Source organism: Monodon monoceros, unplaced genomic scaffold, assembly GCF_005190385.1.
Source record: "Monodon monoceros isolate NGI ecotype Baffin Bay Population unplaced genomic scaffold, NGI_Narwhal_1 Super_Scaffold_3, whole genome shotgun sequence".
Lineage (NCBI taxonomy): Eukaryota > Metazoa > Chordata > Mammalia > Artiodactyla > Monodontidae > Monodon > Monodon monoceros.
Window position 1 is genome coordinate 35,611,612 of NW_021703780.1, and position 20,409 is coordinate 35,632,020.

At 40.6% G+C, this 20,409-nt stretch overlaps 1 protein-coding gene across 1 annotated transcript in view; it reads right to left on the minus strand.

Annotated features, from left to right (window-relative positions):
* Positions 1-20,409, minus strand: part of DNAH8 (dynein axonemal heavy chain 8) — a 323,816-nt gene that overhangs the window by 73,586 nt on the left and 229,821 nt on the right. Inside the window, exons 81-82 of the mRNA XM_029243162.1 lie at positions 18,353-18,471; positions 16,570-16,772 (exon numbers count right to left, since the gene is read on the minus strand). Coding sequence (XP_029098995.1) covers positions 16,570-16,772; positions 18,353-18,471 — 322 coding nt within the window. The remainder of the gene's footprint in view (positions 1-16,569; positions 16,773-18,352; positions 18,472-20,409) is intronic.

Genomic DNA, 20,409 nt, shown 5'->3' on the forward strand with positions numbered 1-20,409 from the left:
TGTCCCCCATTTCTTGTCTGTAGGAAAAATGCTTCAGTCTTCTAGACTCTCCCTGAGTTCCAAAGGGCAGATTCCAACAGTTACTAATTAAGGACGTGAGGGAATGCAGAAACAAAAGAAAAGCAGTCAGGAAACAGCAGTGCAGAGGGGGCAGAGTCAACATGGCGTACTAGGAGGATGCGGAATTCGTGTCTCCTCACACCTACCAGGCACCGGTGGGGGACCATGGACACCTAAGGAGATGGGAGGAACCCCCAGCGACTGGTAGGACACAGGGCATGGGGGGGCGTGAAGGGGGAGGAGAAGTGGAGGTGGGACAGGACTGGCACCCCTAAGGGGCAGCTGGGGAAGGGGAAGGGATCCCACGCCCAAAGGGGGAAATTGGGGAACCACTGGGAGGGCAGAGGATCAAAAGGGAGCATAGCCAGGCTTCCCCTGCCCGCTTGGGCCCCCAGGAGCCTGCTGAGATCCTGAGCCTGATCCTCTGCCCACTGAGGACCCCTCTAGCCATGTGGGTCCTGAGGGAGTGGGAGGGAGGAAAGGGGGAGCAAAAGTAAAGCCCAGACCTACAGGACCGGCACCCCTGAGGGGTGGCTGGGGGAGGGGAGGAGTTCCTACACCCAGAGGGACCCACCCACAGTTAGGGGCCCAGTGGCGACGAGGGAGACCCTAGGGGAGACAGTGGGGAAGGTTGCGAAGGAACGGAAGGGAACGCAGCCAGTGCTTTCCCTGTCCACTTAGGCACCAGGGAGGCTGTTGGGCTCCTGGGCCTAATCCTCTGCCCTCGGAGCCTCCCTCCTGCCATGCAGAACCCAAGACCCGCCCCTACACCCCCACCCAGGGCCCTACCTCTACACTCGGAGAACCCCTCCAACATGCTGGGCCTAAATGCCACCCACACACCCTCACTCAGGGCCCTACTTCCAAACTCCGGAACTCCACACTCCAGAGGCCCTCCTTTCCACATGCTGCCTCTCCCTTTCCCTTCAGGTCCTAAGCAGAGGCCCCACCCCACTCTTGAATATCACCGCCTAAGCCCCACCCCAAGACCTTTTCTGGCTACATGGATCCTGAGCCTAGGCCACGACACACGCACAAACGTTACCCCCTCCACCCACCTAGGTCCCACCCCACCCGAAACCCCACCCCTGCCTAAGTTCCACCCCCACCTAAACTGCCCCCATAGCCAAAGCTTTTATATTTTTATTTATTTTTTTTTCTTTTTTCCCCTTTTAGATTGGGGTTCTGTTTTACCTTGTTGATTCATTGTTGTTGATTCTTTTATATTTTTATCTTTCCTAATAAATCTTTTATTTTTCTAATTTTATTTTAGTCTTTATACTTTGTTATTGTTCTCTCCTTTTGGCTTGTTCCCCCCACCCATCCCTTTTTTTTCTTTTTTCTGTTGTAGTTTTATTTTGCCTTGTTGCAGTTGGGTCAATTATAGTTTTATTTTTCCTAATATATTTTTTATCTTTCTAATTTTATTTTGTTTCTTATTCTTTGATATTGTACTGCTCCTTTTTCTCTCTCTTTTCCTTTTTTTTTTTTTTTTTTTTTTTAACCGCACCACAAAGCTTCTGGCATTTTGGTTTCCAGGCTGGATGTTGGGCCTGAGCTCCTGTGGTGGGACCTCCAAGTCCAAACCGCTGGACTAACAGAGAACCTCAGACCCCAGGGAATACCAATCAGAGTGAGGCCTCCCTGAGGTCCTCATCTCAGCACCAAGACCCAGCTCTAACCAACTGCCTGCAAACTCCAGTGCTGGACGTCTCAGTCCAAACAACCAGTAAGACAGGAATACGGCACCACCCATCAAAAAAACAAAAAATGAAACGACAAAAAAATATGTTACAGATGAAGGAGCAAGGTAAAACCTACAAGACCAAATAAATGAAGATGAAATAGGCAACCTACCTGAAAACAATTCAGAGTAATAATAGTAACAATGATCCAAAATCTTGCAAACAGCATGGAGAAAATACAAGAAACATTTAACAAGGATCTAGAAGAACTAAAGAGCAAACAAACAGTGATGAACAACACAATTACTGAAATTAAAAATACTCTAGAAGGATCAATAGCAGAATAACTGAGGCAGAAGAACGGATAAATGAGATGGAAGATAAAATGGTGGAAATAACTGCCAGGGAGCAGAATAAAGAAAAAGGAATGAAAAGAATTGAGGACAGTCTCAGAGACCCCTGGGACAACACTAAACGCACCAACATTCGAATTATAGGGGTCTCAGAAGAAGAGGAGGAAAAGAAAGGGCCTGAGAAAATATTTGAAGAGATTATAGTCAAAAACTTCCCTAACATGGGAAAGGAAATAGTTAATCAAGTCCAGGAAGCACAGAGAGTACCATACAGGATAAACCCAAAGAGAAAAATGCCGAGACACATATTAACCAAACTATCAAAAATTAAATACAGGGGACCTTCAAGATGGTGGAGGAGTAAGACGTGGAGATCACCTTCCTCCCCACAAATACATCAAAAATACATCTATATGTGGAATAACTCCTACAGAACACATACTGAACACTGGAAGAAGACCTCAGACTTCCCAAACGGCAAGAAACTCCCCACGTACCTGGGTTGGGCAAAAGGAAAAAGAAAAAACAGAGACAAGAGAATAGGGATGGGACCTGCACCTCTGGGAGGGAGGTGTGAAGGAGGAAATGTTTCCACATACTAGGAAGACCCTTCACTGGTGGAGACGGGGGATGGGCAGGGGGAAGCTTTGGAGCCACGGAGGACAGTGCAGCAACAGGGGTGCAGAGGGCAAAGCGGAGAGATTCCTGCACAGAGGATCAGTACCAACCAGCACTCACCAGCCTGAGAGGCTTGTCTGCTCACCCACCTGGGCAGGTGTGGGCTGAGAGCTGAGGCTCGGGCTTCCGAGTTCAGAACTGGGGACAGGACTGGGGTTGGATGCATGAACACAGCCTGAAGGAGGCCAGTGCACCACAGCTAGCCGGAGGGAGTCCGGGAAAAAGTCAGGAACTGCCTAACAGGCAAGAGAACATTGTTTCAGGGTGCATGAGGAGAGGGAATTCAGAGCACTGCTTAAACGAGCTCCAGAGACGGGAGCAAGCTGCAGCTATCAGTGTGGACGCCAGAGATGGGAATGAAATGCTAAGGCTGCTGCTGCAGCCATCAAAAAGCCTGTGTGCAAGCACAGGTCAGTATCGACACCTCCCCTTCCCAGGAGCCTGTGCAGCCCACCACTGCCAGGGTCCCATGATCCACGGACAACTTCCCCAAGAGATCACACGGAGCACCTCAGGCTGTTGCAATGTTATGCTGGCCTCTGACGCCGCAGGCTCACCCCGCATTCTGTACCTCTCCCTCTCCCCAGCCCGAGTGAGCCAGAGCTCCCTAATCTGCTGCTACTTTAACCCCGTCCTTTCTGGGCAGGGGACAGATGCCCTCAGGTGACTTACACGCAGAGGCAGGACCAAATCCAAAGCTGAACCCCAGGAGCTGTGAGAACAAAGAAGAGAAAAGGAAATTTCGCCCAGCAGCCGAAGGAGTAGCGAGTTAAATCTCCACAATCAATGTGATGTACCCTGCACCTGTGGAATACCTAAATAGAAAACAAATCATCCCAAAATTCAGGCGGTGGACTTTGGGAGCAACTGTAGACTTGGGGTTTGCTTTCTGCATCTAATTTGTTTCTGGTTTTATGTTTGTCTTAGCTTAGTATTTAGAGCTTATTACCCTTGGTAGATTTGTTTATTGACTTGGTTGCTCTCTTCTGTTTATTTTTTTACATATGTATATGTATATATTTTTCCTTTTCCTCTTTTTGTGAGTGTGTATGTGTATGCTTCTTTGTGTGATTTTTGTCTGTATAGCTTTGCTTTTACCATTTGTCCTAGGGTTCCGTCTGTCCTTTTTTTTTTTTTTTTTAGTATAGTTTTTAGTGCTAGCTATTATTGGAGGGTTTGTTTCTTGGTTTGGTTGCTCTCTTCCTTCTTTTTTAAAATTACTTTTAATTTTTTTATTATTAATAATATTTTTTAATTTTTTATTTTAATAACTTTATTTTTTCTTTCTTTCTTCCTTTCCCTTTCTTTCTTTCCTTCCTTCCTTTCTTTCTTTTCTTTCTTCCTTTCTTTTTTTCTTTCTCTCCCTTTCCTTCCGAGCCATGTGGCTGACAGGGTCTTCATGCTCTGGCTGGGTGTCGTATCTGAGCCTCTGAGGTGGGAGACCCGAGTTCAGGTAATTGGTCCACCAGAGACCTCCTGGCCCCATGTAATATCAAACGACAAAAGCTCTCCCAGAGATCTCCATCTCAACGCTAAGACCCAGCTCCACTCAATGATTAGCAAGGTACAGTGCTGGATACCTCATGCCAAACAACTAGCAAGACAGGAACACAAGCCCACCCATTAGCACAGAGTCTGCCTAAAATCGTAATAAGTTCACAGACACCCCAAAACACAACATCAGACGTGGTCCTGCTCACTGGAAAGACAAGATCTAGCCTCATCCACTAGAACACAGGCACCAGTCCCCTCCACCAAGAAATCTACACAACCCACTGAACCAACCTTACCCACTGGGGGCAGACACCAAAAACAATGGGAACTACGAACGTGAAGCTTCAGAAAAGGAGACCCCATACACAGTAAGTTAAGCAAAATGAGAAGACACAGAAATACACAGCAGATGAAGGAGCAAGGTAAAAACCCACCAGACCGAACAAATAAAGAGGAAATAGACAGTCTACCTGAAAAAGAATTCAGAGTAATGACAGTAAAGATGATCCAAAATCTTGGAAATGGAATGGAGAAAACCCAAAACTTTCAACAAGGACCTAGAATAACTAAAGAGCAAACAAACAATGATGAACAACACAGTAAATGAAATTTAAAACTGTCTAGAAGGAATTAATAGCAGAATAACTGAGGCAGAAGAACGAATAAGTGACCTGGAAGATAAAATAGTGGAAATAACGACCACAGAGCAGAATAAAGAAAAAAGAATGAAAAGAGTTGAGGACAGTCTCAGAGACATCTGGGACAACATGAAGTGCACCAACATTTGAATTATAGGGGTCCAAGAAGAAGAAGAGAAAAAGAAAGGGAATGAGAAAATATTTGAAGAGATTTTGGTCAAAAACTTCCCTAATATGGGACAGGAAATAATCAAGTCCAAGAAGCACAGAGAGTCCCATACAGGATAAATCCAAGGAGAAACATGCTGAGGCACATTAATCAAACTATCAAAAATTAAATACAAAGAAAAAATATTAAAAGCAACAAGGGAAAAGCAACAAATAGCAAACAATAGAATCCCCATAATGTTAACAGCTGATCTTTCAGAAGAAACTCTGCAAGCCAGAAGGGAGTGGCAAGACATATTTAAAGTGATGGAAGGGAAAAACCTACAACCAAGATTACTCTACCCAGCAAGGATCTCAATCAGATTTGATGGAGAAATCAAAATGTTTACAGATAAGCAAAAGCTAAGAGAATTCAGCACCACCAAACCAGCTCTACAACAAATGCTAAAGGAAGTTCTCTAGGCCGAAAACACAAGAGAAGGAAAAGACCTACAATAACAAACCCAAAACAATTAAGAAAATGGTAATAGAAACATACATATTGATAATAACTTTACATTTAAATGGATTAAATGCTCCAACCAAAAGACATAGACTGGCTGAATGGATACAAAAACAAGACCCATATATATGCTGTCTACAAGAGACACACTTCAGACCTAGGGACACATACAGACTGAAAGTGAGGGGATGGAAAAAGATATTCTATGCAAATGGGAATCAAAAGAAAGCTGTCTCATATCAGACAGAATAGACTTTAAAATAAAAACTATTACAAGAGACAAAGAAGGACACTATATAATGATCAAGGGATCAATCCAAGAAGAAGCTATAACAATTGTAAATATTTATGCACCCAACAAAGGAGCACCTCAATACATAAGGCAAATGCTAACAGCCATAAAAGGGGAAATAGACAGTAACACATTCATAGTAGAGGACTTTAACACCCCACTTTCATCAATGGACAGATCATGCAAAATGAAAATAAATAAGGAAACACAAGCTTTAAGTGACACATTAAACAAGATGGACTTAATTGATATTTATAGGACATTCCATCCCAAAACAACAGAATACACTTTCTTCTCAAGTGCTCATGGAACATTCTCCAGGTTAGATCATATCTTTGGTCACAAATCAAGCCTTGGTAAATTTGAGAGAATTGAAATCGTATCAAGAATCTTTTCTGACCACAATGCTATGAGACTAGATATCAATTACAGAAAAAAAAAAACTGTAAAACATACAAACACATGGAGGCTAAACAAGACACTACCAAATAACCGAGAGATCACTGAAGAAATCTAAGAGGAAATCAAAAGACACTTAGAAACAAATGACAATGAAAACATGATGACCCAAAACCTATGGGATGCAGCAAAAGCAGTTCTAAGAGGGAAGTTTATAGCAATACAGTCCTACCTCAAGAAACAAGAAAAATATCAAATAAACAACCTAACCTACACCTAAAGCAATTAGAGAAAGAAACACACAAAAACCCCCAAGTTAGCAGAAGGAAAGAATCATAAAGATCAGATCAGAAATAAATGAAAAAGAAATGAAGGAAACAATAGCAAAGATCAATAAAACTAAAAGCTCCTTCCTTGAGAAGATAAACAAAATTGATAAACCATTAGCCAGGCTCATCAAGAAAGAAAGGGAGAAGACTCAAATCAATAGAATTAGAAATGAAAAAGGAGAAGTAACAACTGACACTGCAGAAATACAAAGGATCATGAAAGATTACTACAAGCAACGATATGCCAATAAAATGGACAACCTGGAATGGACAAAGTCTTAGAAAAGCACAACCTTCTGAGACTGAACCAGGAAGAAATAGAAAATATGAACAGACCAATCACAAGCACTGAAATTGAAACTGTGATTAAAAATCTTCCAACAAGCAAAAGCCCAGGACCAGATGGTTTCACAGGAAAATTCTATCAAACATTTAGAGAAGAGCTAACACCTATCCTTCTCAAACTCTTCCAAAATATAGCAGAGGGAGGAACATGCCCAAACTCATTCTATGAGGCCACCATCACCCTGGTGCCAAAACCAGACAAAGATGTCACAAAAAACGAAAACTACAGGCCAATAACACTGATGAACATAGATGCAAAAATCCTCAACACAATACTAGCAAACAGAATCCAACAGCACGTTAAAAGGATCATACACCAGGATCATGTGTGGTATATTCCAGGAAGGCAGGGATTCTTCAATATACGCAGATCAATCAATATGTTACACCATATTAACAAACTGAAGGATAAAAATTATATGATCATCTCAATAGATGCAGAAAAGGCTTTCAACAAAACTCAACACCCATTTATGATAAAAACACTCTAGAATATAGGCACAGAGGGAACTTACCTCAACATAATAAAGGCCATTTATGACAAACCTACAGCCAACATCGTTCTCAATGGTGAAAAACTGAAACCATTTCCACTGAGATCAGGAACAAGGCAAGGTGTCCCACTCTCACCGCTATTACTCAACATACTTTTGGAAGTTTTAGTCACAGCAATCAGAGAAGAAAAAGGAATAAAAGGAATCCAAATCAGAAAAGAAGTAAAACTGTCACTGTTTGCAGATGACATGATACTATATATAAAGAATCCTAAAGATGCTGCCAGAAAACTACTAGAGCTAATCAATGAATTGGGTAGAGTAGCAGATACAAAACTAATGCACAGAAATCTCTTGCATTCCTACACACTAATAATGAAAAATCTGAAAGAGAAATTATGGAAACACTCCCATTTACCATTGCAACAAAAGGAATAAAATACCTAGGAATAAACCTACCTAAGGAGACAAAAGACCTGTATGCAGAAAACTATAAGACACTGATGAAAGAAATTAAAGATGATACAAACAGATGGAGAGATATACCATGTTCCTGGATTGGAAGAATCAACATTGTGAAAACGTCTATACTACCCAAAGCAATCTACAGATTCAATGCAATCCCTATCAAACAACCAATGGCATTTTTCATAGAACCGGAACCAAAAATTTCACAATTTGTATGGAAACACAAAAGAGCCAAACAGCCAAAGCAATCTTGAGAAAGAAAAACGGAGCTGGAGCAATCAGGTTCCCTGACTTCAGAGTATACTATAAAGCCACAGTAACCAAGACAGAATGGCACGGGCACAAAAACAGAAATATAGATCAATGGAACAGGATAGAAAGCCCAGAGATAAACCCATGCACATATGTCACCTTATCTTTGATAAAGGAGGCAAGAGTATACAATGGAGAAAAGGCACCCTCTTCAAAAAGTGATGCTGGGAACACAGGACAGCTACATGTAAAAGAATTAAATTAGAACCCTCCCTAACACCATACACAAAAATAAACTCAAAATTGATTGAAGACCTAATGTAAGGCCAGGTACTATCAAACTCTTAGAGGAGAACATAGGCAGAACATTGTATGACATGAATCACAGCAAGATCCTTTTTGAGCCACCTCCTAGAGAAATGGAAATAAAAACAAAAATAAACAAATGGGACCTAATGAACATTCAAAGCTTTTGCACAGCAAAGGAAACCATAAACAAGAAGGAAAGACAATCCTCAGAATGGGAGAAAATATTTGCAAGCGAAGTAACTGAGAAAGGATTAATCTGCAAAATATACAAGCAACTCATGCAGCTCAATATCAGAAAAACAAACAACCCAATCCAAAAATGGGCAGACGACCTAAACAGACATTTCTCCAAAGCAGATATATAGATTGCCAACAAACACATGAAAGGATGCTCAACATCATTAATCATTAGAGAAATGCAAGTCAAAACTACAAAGAGCTACCACCTCAAACCAGTCAGAATGGCCATCTTCAAAAAATCTACAAACAATAAATGCTGGAGAGGGTGTGGAGAAAAGGGAACCCTCTTGCACTGTTGGTAGGAATGTAAATTGATAAAGCCACTATGGAGAACAGTATGGAGGTTCCTTAAAAAACGAAAAATAGAGCTACCATACGACCCAGCAATCCCACTACTGGGCATATACCCTGAGAAAACCAAAATTCAAAAAAAGACATGTACCACTATGTTCATTGCAACTCTATTTACAATAGCCAGGACATGGAAGCAACCTAAGTGTCCATCAACAGATGAATGGGTAAAGAAGATGTGGCACATATATACAATGGAATATTACTCAGCCATAAAAAGAAACGAAATTGAGTTATTTGGGGTGAGGTGGATGAACTTAGAGTCTGTCATACAGAGTGAAGTAATCAGAAAGAGATAAACAAATACCGTACGCTAACACATATATATGGAATGTAAAAAAAAAAAAAAAAGGTTCTGATGAACCTAGGGTCAGGGCAGGAATAAAGACGCAGATGTTGAGAATGGACTTGAGGACCCAGGGAGGCGGAAGGGTAAGCTGGATCCAAGTGAGAGAGTAACACTGACATATATACACTACCAAATGTAAAACTGACAGCTACTGGGAAGCAGCTGCATAGTGCAGGGAGATCAGCTTGGTGCTTTGTGACCACCTAGAGAGGTGGGATAAGGAGGGTGGGAGGGAGACACAAAAGTCAGGGGATATGGGGATATACATGTGCATATAGCTGATTCACTTTGTTATACAGCAGAAACTAACACAACATTGTAAAGCAATTATACTCCAAGAAAGATGTTAAAAAAAAAAAGGAAACAAACAATACTGCAGTGATAAAGTGTCCTAGTTCCTCCTAAAGCGATATGCATAACAATATATCTTTGAGTTCTTCTTACAGGAACTAATGCCCCCACCTAAGTGGAGGATGGTAACTTCAGGCTAAGTACATGATTCTTGGGACACCACCCTGTTACCTCACCACTAAGCAATCAAAAGAAAATCCCACACCTTGCAGCCCTCACCCCAAATTTTGCCTTTAAAAACTCTTCTTCAGAAACTATCAGGAAGTTTGGGTCTTTTGAGCATAAGCCTCCCCATACTCCTTGTTTGGTCCTTGCAATAAACCTTTCTCTGCTCCAAACTCCAACATTTCAGTTTGTTTGGCCTCACTGTGCATTGGGCACACAAGCTTGGATTCGACAGCAATTTGTGTTTTAATTTTATTTATGACATACAGAAGTTTTAAAACTTCATCCAGTCAAACATCTTTTCCTCTGGTTTTGGATTCTGGTATTATGATTAAGAAAATCTTAGCCACCCCAATAGTATCAATATATTCTTTTTTATTCTTTTATAGTTTAAACCATTTAAAACCTTAATCAACCTAGAATGTACTTTAGTTTTATGTGAGGTAAAATCCTTTCTTTCTTTTGAAGTTAACCTGCTATGCCAACAGTGTTTATTGACTAATCCATTTTCCTTCCACTGATTTAAAATGTGAATCTTATCACAGTCTTATCTCAAGCTATTGTATATACTAGAGTCTAATTTGGGGCCTTTCATTTTGCTCTATTGATCTGTTTATCTTCTCTGAGCCAGTTGTACACTGATTAAGTTACTGTCATTTGATAAATTTTTAAAAATCTGATTGGGCTTGTTCCACATTATTCTTTTTCCTTTTCAAGCTTTCTTGGCTATTTTTGTCCATTTATTGCTCTGGATGATCGAAGATCCCTCTACTATCCAATTAGGGGAAAAGTGCTATTGGAATTTCAATTAGACTTGCATTCCATTTATAGATTAATTTAGAGACTACTGACATCTTTACAATATTGAATCTTTATACTGGGAATGTGGTTTAACTCTCCATTTATTCTAGTCTACTTTCATGTCTCTAAGAAAGTTTTATAGTTTTCTTCTAATAGGTATTTTAAAGATCATTTCTCAGTTTTATTTTTATTGAGAGAGTGAATGGGATTTTTACATTTTATTTTACAAGAATGCTCCATTGATTTTTTAAATATATTTATTTTGAACTATCCTGTTAAGTCTACGTCTAATAGTTTTCCAGCTGATTCATTTGTGTTCCTTAGTTAGACAATTATACTATCTGATAATAATGATGATTTTTGTCCCTCTTTTCCAGTAGTTATATCTTTTATTTATGATTCTTACAATACATTAGCTATATCCTCCACAGCAATACTAAATGAAAGTGGTGATAGCAGACATCTTCATCTTGTTCCTGACTTTAACGGGCATGTCTCTAGTTGTTCACCAAAAAGCATGAAGTTGTCTGAAGTTCATATTCATTGTCATATTATTACAATATTCTTCTATTCCCATTTATTTATTTATTTAGTTAGTTTTGGCTCCATTGGGTCCTCGTTGCTGCACACAGGCTTTCTCTAGTTGTGGCGAGCAGGGGCTACTCTTCCTTGTGGTGTGTGGGCTTCTCATTGCAGTGGCTTCTCTTGTTGTGGAGCACGGGCTCTAGGCGTGTGGGTTTCAGTAGTTGTGGCTTGTGGGCTGTAGAGTGCAGGCTCAGTAGTTGTGGCACACAGGCTTAGTTGCTCTGCTGCATGTGGGATCTTCCCGGAGCAGGGCTCAAACCCGTGTCCCCTGCATAGGCAGGCAGATCCTTAACCACTGCACCACCAGGGAAGTCCCTATTCCCATTTTTTAAAAACCAAATACGAATGTTGAATTTTTATAAAATGCCTTTTTAGCATTTTTTGAGGTAATAATATGATAACTTAAGGAAAAGTCATTCACTTACTCCTGTGATGAGATTTCTTAATACTGTATCTTTCTCAGATTTGTCTATGCATCCTACTTGGTCAAGGCACATTATTAATTTCTGCATGTTATTTTAATGTTTTGCAGAATTCTTCCTGCTTGCATTTTGGTTAAGGTCCTTACATTTATATTGATAAGTAGGATCAATCTGTGTTTTTTTTTCTTTTATGCAGTGACTATCTTGGTCTGTTTTTGATACCAGGATAATGCTATTCCCTTAAAATAAAGAGGAAAATGTATCCTCTTTTTTTTTTTTTTTTTTTTGCGGTACGTGGGCCTGTCACTGTTGGTGGCCTCTCCCGTTGCAGAGCACAGGCTCCAGATGCACAGGCTCAGTGGCCATGGCTCATGGGCCCAGCCACTCCGCAGCATGTGGGATCTTCTCGGACCAGGGCACGAACCCACGTCCCCTGCATTGGCAGGCGGACTGTCAACCACTGCGCCACCACGGAAGCCCCAATATACCCTCTTTTTATGTGTTATGGAATGGAATATAGCAGTCAAAGTTTTAAAGGACTTAGCAAAAAAATCATCCAAGCCCAGTGTCTTTGCTGAGGTAATAATTTTAAAACTTCTAATTTTTTTCATCTTGATTATTCATCTATTCAGGTTTTTCAACCTTTTCTGAGAAAATTTTGTAAATTTATATTTTTCTACAAATGTCCATTTTAATGAGATTTTAAAACTTTATTACTGTAATTATATACCATTATCTTATTATTTGACTATTTTCATCTGTATACTTTGTTATACCCGTTTTCTCATTCCTACTTTTATATATTTGTGGGCTTATATTTTATATTTGTTTGTCCTTTTTCATTCATGTTTGGATTCTATTTTCAAATCCATCCTTCCTTGGGACCCCTTTCTCCTTCACCCAAGCTCCTAGTAGGATTTTCTAATGCTAAATCCATCTGTTTTCTCCCTCTTTCCCAGGCACCCAGTGTTTTTGTGCAGACTTTATCTTCTCTGAATCGCTCACCACAGAGCCTGACAGGTTCCACAGTGAGAAGTTTCCTTCTTCTCTTTTCTACAAAAACCTATCTGATTTGGTCCCATCCCTCAAATTGCTGTCAGGTAACTGTTTAATTCATCCACTAAAGGCAGTGAGAGGGAATAAAAGAGAAAGACCACTGAAGTGGGATTTCGAAGCCCAGGGATTAAGTCCTGAATCAGACATGTCACCAACTAGCTCTCTGGCCTTATCTCCAGACCTTACTTTCCCCAGCTGTAAAATAAGGTACTTGGATTTCAGGATTTCCAGAATCCTATTCACCTTGAGAATTCTATGATTATCTATTATCCAGTTATCCAAATAAAATATCTCTAGTTGAGATGAGATTAATATGTCATTCTGTCTACATAATGCTTTCATTTTCACAGCTATCTGGGGGATTTTTTAACCCAAAGCAGTGAACAGCATGATGCTTCCTAACATTCCTTAAAAATGAGCAAAGAGTTCTTTATAAAATTCACTGGATCCTTCAGTGTCAAAATTACATCTACTGTGTTTCCTAACAAGGCAACCAATAGAAGCTTGAACAATTTCTGGAAAAACTAAAGTAGTACCAAGAAATGGAATCACCAAATTGCCAAGCAAAGCAGTGTGATAACATATAATAATATGAGGTGATAGCACCATTCTGGCCTTATGTATTTATTTAAAGTTATAGTTATAATTTCTCCCAAAGGAGACCTTGAGTTAATTTCTTAATTCTGTTCTTAAACCCTTGTCCTAGACAACAGCATTATTTTGAGGTAAACTTGAAAGGGTAACTCTAGTGGGAACTGTCCTTCTTCTAGGAACAGTATCCCATTTTAAGAAATGCCCTCCATATATGTGGTTCTTGCTATGGACCCATTTACAAAGCAGCAGTTCACTGATTGGCCCAGAAAGGAGACATGACCAAAGCAAAACCAATGAACTTCTTCCTTGGATATTTGGACCTGGGACCAAGAGTAATGGGAATTTCCCTGGTGAAACCAAGCAGGACCCCATGGGGCCATCCCAGGTACAAAAGCCCCTCTGTGTTCCCTGTTTTTTGAAAAGTGCTTTAGTCTCATAGGCCTTTCCTGAGTTCCAAAACACAGGGGAAGTGAGGGATACAGAAACAAAGGAAAAGCAGTTAAGCAAGAAAAGTGATGACAGATTAAACAACAGTCAGTGATAAAACAAAGTCCTAGGTCCTCCTTAAGGAATATACATAACAATCTGATGCATACCTTTGAGTTATTAGGAAGAAACTAAAACCCCCATCCAGATGGAGGATGGTGACTACATGAAGACCACAAGCATGGAGACCCCAGACTGGCTGGAACCAGAGGTTGACGATTAAGATTTCCGAAACACCACCCTGTTACCTCACTATCAACCAATCAGAAGAAAGTCATGCATCCTGCAGCTCTCACTCCAAATGTCACCTTTAAAAACCCTTCCCTGAAAGCCTTTTGAGCATGAACTGCCTATTCTCCTTATTTGGAACCTGCAATAAACACTGTACTTTCCTTCACCACAACGTGGGTCAGTAAGTTGGCTTTGCTGCATGGCAGGTGAGTGGACCCAAGTTTGGGTTCGGTAACACTGCGAGTGCTGAACATACTGAACATGTAGGTAGTGAAGCTCATGAGCCAACAGAAGCCATGAGTTCTGTCACATGGAGTTCGGTTATGGCAAGACAGAAAAAAAGGGATCTATATGCAGAGAGAAGTGGGGCATAAAAGCAACTGGACAAAGATCCATGGAGGAGTCGATCTCAAAGAGATTTGCTAACTCCAAGGCTATGAGAGAAGCACCATTCTTAGACTAACGCAGATGACTGGCATGCTGCAGTGAATGTCAGAGCAAAACATCCTACTTTAAAGGTGGTTAATGAGACTTAACCATGAGTACTTGCCAACAGAACGTGGGAGCTCTCTGCATTGGGTGTCAGTGTTCAGACAGAAGAAAGAGGCCATTCAAATATGGATCCATATAGAACAGTGTGGTGCCAATGAACAGAGCAAAGTCAGATGAGAAAAGAGGGGTGAACACAGACCATGCTACCATAAGCTAACAGTTTACAGGAACTTCTTAGTGAAGAGGGACATGTGGGAACCATTTAAAGATGACTAAATTAATTTTGTATCATGTTTACATTAACTAGATAATAAGTTCAAGGTTTTATTTCATAGAGTAGATTTAGGGATTCATAATCAATCACTTTGATAATCTTTATGAAGACATAAATGAATTAACCCTACAAGGTATACTTATAATGAGCTGAACCTGGATGATCCCAAATGGCAATTCCAACAACATTCAGATTTTCAGCACATTAATAAACCACGCAATTCTATCAAACATTGAGAAAAGAGCTAACACCTATCCTTCTCAAATTCTTCCAAAATATAGCAAAGGGAGGAACACTCCCAAACTCATTCTACGAGGCCACCATCACCCTGATACCAAAACCAGACAAAGATGTCACAAAAAACGAAAACTACAGGCCAATATCGCAGATGAACATAAGTGCAAAACTCCTCAACACAATACTAGCAAACAGAATCCAACAGCACAGTAAAAGGATCATAGACCATGACCAAGTGGGATTTATCCCAGGAATGCAAGGATTCTTCAATATATGCAAATCAATCAATGTGATACACCACATTAACAAATTGAAGGGGAAAAACCATATGATCATCTCAATAGATGCAGAAAAAGCTTTCAACAAAATTCACCACCCATTTATGATAAAAACCATCCAGAAAGTGGGCATAGAGGGAACCTGCCTCAGCATAATAAAGGCCATATATGACAAACCCACAGCCAACATTGTTCTCAATGGTGAAAAACTGAAAGCTTATCCTCTAAGATCAGGAACAAGACAAAGTTGCCCACTCTCACCACTATTATTCAACACAGTTTTGGAAGTCCTAGCCACAGCAATCAGAGAAGAAAAAGAAATAAAAGGGATACAAATCAGAAAAGAAGAAGTAAAGCTGTCACTGTTTGCAGATACACAGAGAATCCTAAAGATGCTACCAGAAAACTACTAGAGCTTATCAATGAGTTTGGTAAAGTAGCAGGATACAAAATTAATGCACAGAAATCTCTTGCATTCCTATACCCTAATGATGAAAAATCTGAAAGAGAAATGAATGATACACTCCCATTTACCATTGCAACAAAAAGAATAAAATACCTAGGTATAAACCTTCCTAAGGAGACAAAAGACCTGTATGCAGAAAACTACAAGACACTGCTGAAAGAAATTAAAGATGATACAAACAGATGGAGAGATATACCATGCAGACGTAGAGAATGGACTTGAAGACATGGGGAGGGGGAAGGGTAAACTGGGACAAAGTGAAAGAGTGGCATGGACATATATGCACTACCAAATGTAAAATAGATAGCTAGTGGTAAGCAGCCACATAGCACAGGGAGATCAGCTTGGTGCTTTGTGTCCACCTAGAGGTGTGGGATAGGGAGGGTGGGAGGGAGACGCAAGAGGGAGGAGATTATGGGGATGTATGTACATGTATAGCTGATTCACAGCAGAAACTAACACACCATTGTAAAGCAATTATACTCCAATAAAGATGTTAAAAAAAATCACTATATGGTAAATGCGTGTGTTCCTCTCTGCACAAAGATATCTATATCACACACTCCAGGAGATCTGAAAGGGGAGGAAAGAAGGAGTTTAATAGTTTTCTAATATTTATGAATTTTATCAATATATTTATAAGAATAAGCTATAAAATTATGAAAGGCAAAATTTGAGGCAACAATATGGAGGTTTTGCTAAATTTCATAGGTTGCTGATCATACCCAGCTTCAGTTTCTTGGCCAATGCGTCAACTTGAATTGTGGGATCAGATCCCATGGACAGAAAACATATCAGAGGTGTTCGTGTATCACTTTCTTCCCAAGTTTTCTCCAGATTTAAGATAACTGGTTCTGTGTACTTTTCCTCCAAAGAATCTGCAATATACTTTCTTGCTTGAAAAACAGTACGGTCTGGGCACCAAGACCTAGAAATGCACACATGTTAGAGGAAATAAATTCAGGTTTTAAAAATTCTATCTAATGCTAAGCACATAAAGAACACATAGTTAGTTAGCAAAAGGATAGTGAGCTAATCCTCCTTTATGCAGATATGTGTAAGATGGATGGCAATGTTTTCTATCCTTGGATGAATGCAAGTTTATTCATGTAGTTTTGATGCTAGGCATTGGCAAGGAGTAGGTCAGGGCCAGTTCTGTTGCCAATCTAGAAGGGAACTTAGAAGTCAACTGATCCAAACGTCTCATTTTCAGAGGAAGCGGCAACTACTCTGAAGCTTTAGTTATTTTCGTTTTAAAACACATCAGTGATTATCCCTAGTAACTAAGCTATCAGCTTCAGGGAAGCAATTCCTCATTCAAACTAATACACAGGAGCACATTCATTCTTTGACAAATATTTATGGAGTGAATACTATACATCACGCCCTGCTCTTGATGCCAGGGACTCAGCAGGGATGCAAGGGGAGGTGTCCTCTGCCAGGTCCAGTACATGATGGGGGCTGGCCTGCTGCATACTCGAGGTTCTACAGCCTTCAGGGGGAGATAATATGTCAATGGTGTTAGAAGTAGCTTGATCAGCAAGCATTTATTTAATACCATCTGTGTAGACTACACTGTAGCAGGTTCTGCACACAATGACACATTAAATAAATGTCATTTGATATTTTTAGATCACAGACAAACTCTATGGATTCTTCTTTGTTAGTAGATTGCATTATTCATTTGACATAGATTCAATTTTAAAATGATGGATATAAGACACATCTATTCTAATAAAATAAAAACAAATAGCCATTTTGCAGTCTGCAGGTCCTGAGGTCATCACTGCTGACAGCTCTGATCACTCTCAAAGAGTGACAACAACCAGGAAACAACTTTTCTAAGAAAACCCAGGGGTATAACATTAGGAAAGACAAAAACAACTCCAACATAATCCGACATCTTTTTGTTATTCTTTTGGTGGTTTCATCTCCCCCAACTCTACCCTTCTGTGTTGCCCACCACACACACACACCCCGCCACACACACACACACACACACACACACACACATCTTCCAATATAGAATCCTTCTTTGAGCTACTGCATGTTGAGAAAACATGAAAAGTGAGAAAGAAAAGGAAGAATATTCTTCCTCAACATCACTTTCAAACTTTTGCTTCCACTTTAACAGCCAAAACAGCATTTATATGTTTCAATAGCACAATACTATTGGTTTTAGCTTAAAAACTAATTGCCTTGTAACTCTGTGAGATCTATTCTTTTACAGAAGTAAATTCAACGATAAATGATTCACTCAATGGTAAATGATGACCAAAGTGAATAGTACAAACATATTTTTCATACGTGTTTTGCTAAAAGCACTACCATTAACATGTTATCAAAATATACCTTTCACCATTTTATTTGCCATCCCAGACTTCAGTTGGGAAGCACATACATCTATCACAGTAACTACTGGCACATAGTGAAGTAAGCTCACTGAGGTGGGATCTGTAATTTGACACTATAAAGTGATGCTCCAGGTCTGATAATACCTATTCTCACCTGATAAGTAAAAGCTTGTGGCAGGTATCTAGTGAGTCATTATATCCATCAGGGATGATTTCCTCCTCTGGAGCATCTTTATCAAACCAGATTTTCCATCCCTTCTCATTACGAGATATCTAAAATAAATAAGCTGATTAGTGGGCCCCAGGAATATATGCAACTAAAATTGAATAACCTGAGAAGGTCATTCTTTATAGGCAGCTAATTTTTTAAACATAACCACACAGTTTACATTTTTCTTCAGAACCAGTGACTCAGATAGATTGGATATTATGATTCCCTTTCAGTTTTTCCATTGCTCTTCTACGTTATTTGCTAAAATTAGGACTATGTATCAATTACGCTAAACGACTGGGCAGGAAAAAACATAGACCAGGGTTTCTCAACCTCCGCACTATGGGCATTTAGGGCCAGATTAATTTAGTGTTGAGAGAGGCTGTGCTGTGCATTTTACGTTGTTTAGCAGCATCCCTGGCTCTATCCACTAGTCACCAGGAGCACCTCTGCCCCTGATTTGTGGCAATAAAAAAGGTCTCCAGAATTGTCAATGCACTCTGGGGTGTGGCACCAGGTTGCCCTTGGATGAGAACCACTGACACAGACCACTTTGATACCCAAACCTCTACATGTGGACCTCTACTTAAACTAGTGATAGATGACAAAATCAAAACTTTTATTCTCCTAGTCATCCCCCCACCTTGAGACCTTAAACCTAAGAATGGATGAAGTCTCTCCAAGAGCTGGTCTCAAACACCTGTTCTTTCAGAAGCATGGAAAGAACCACAGGTTTTCAGAGGTATTAAAGGATGCTCTCTGAAGTCCAAGTGCTGTCAAAACTAATTACAGAAACTATAGATCGGTGAGCCTGACGCTGCTCCTCAGCAACAATCAGGCTGGATTATTTAGACAGTGTCTGAAGCATGTTTTAAAAGCCATGGCAAGCACTAATAGCAAATATTTATATAGCAGATACTATGTGCCAGACCCAAGGACTGTACTTTTACTTCTATTATCCCCACTTTTTACTGAGGCACAGAGAGGTTAAATAACTGCCCAAAGTCCACACCATACAAGCAATTCATCATCTAGGATACAGACAGGGTGCAAGTTAATAACAAAACAATTGCTCTGTAAATCAGTTGCTCCAACTTTGTCCCTGGGATGCTAAAAGATGGAGGAGAATTTCTGAAATGTTTCACAGCTGCCATCTTTCTCTGAAGATTGCAGCGGCTCTCCCTAGTTGGCTGCTGCCAAAATAATCTGCCTGGCACAGGGCTTGGACGGCCTGGGTGCTGCTGTAGCCCCACCCTACTGCACTGGCACCTGTGCTCTGCTGCCCAGAGCGCCCCCTGCAGGTCTCCTCCACACTGGCTGCTAAAGAGAAGGAATTCCAAGAAGAAACAGGGTGCGTATTCTCAACCTACTGGCCTTCCATCTGCTAATTTTGACTCTACCATATAAAGCTTTCAGGGCGAGCTGCATCTGTGATAGGATAACTCCCAGCCCCTTGCTCCTGCATTTCCCATTCCTGGCCCTCGCTGCTAGCAAAGCCACCTCCAGGTGTTAAACAGTTTGGCCTGGGATGCCAAGGCAGGGCAGCTGCTCTTTGAGGCTATTTTTGTTTCAATTTCTGACACCCACTCAGCTAGGAGATTGATCCCCTGTTTCCTCCCCCCCCTCCCGCAGACAGGCCAAACTCTTGGCCATCTGATGGCAGGTCGCCCTGATGGCAAACTTCTGCAAGTTTGTGGAGAACAACTCTTCCTCTTCCCTTCTGGCCCATCCAATGGTGTAAAAGAAGTTGGACAGAAATAACTCATGGTGTCATGAGCACGGGCTCAAATTACAGCTTTACCATTTATGGGCTATGTGGCCTTGGGCAAGTGCTTAACCTCTTTGAGTCTCAGTTATCTCATCTATAAATCGTGTCACTAATACTTCCCTTGCACAGTTATTATTGTTGCAAAGTACCTACCCATAGTAAGCAGTAGTAGCCACCAGATTCTACACCAAGGGTACTTAAAATCTAACTGACCGAGGCAAATGATACTGTA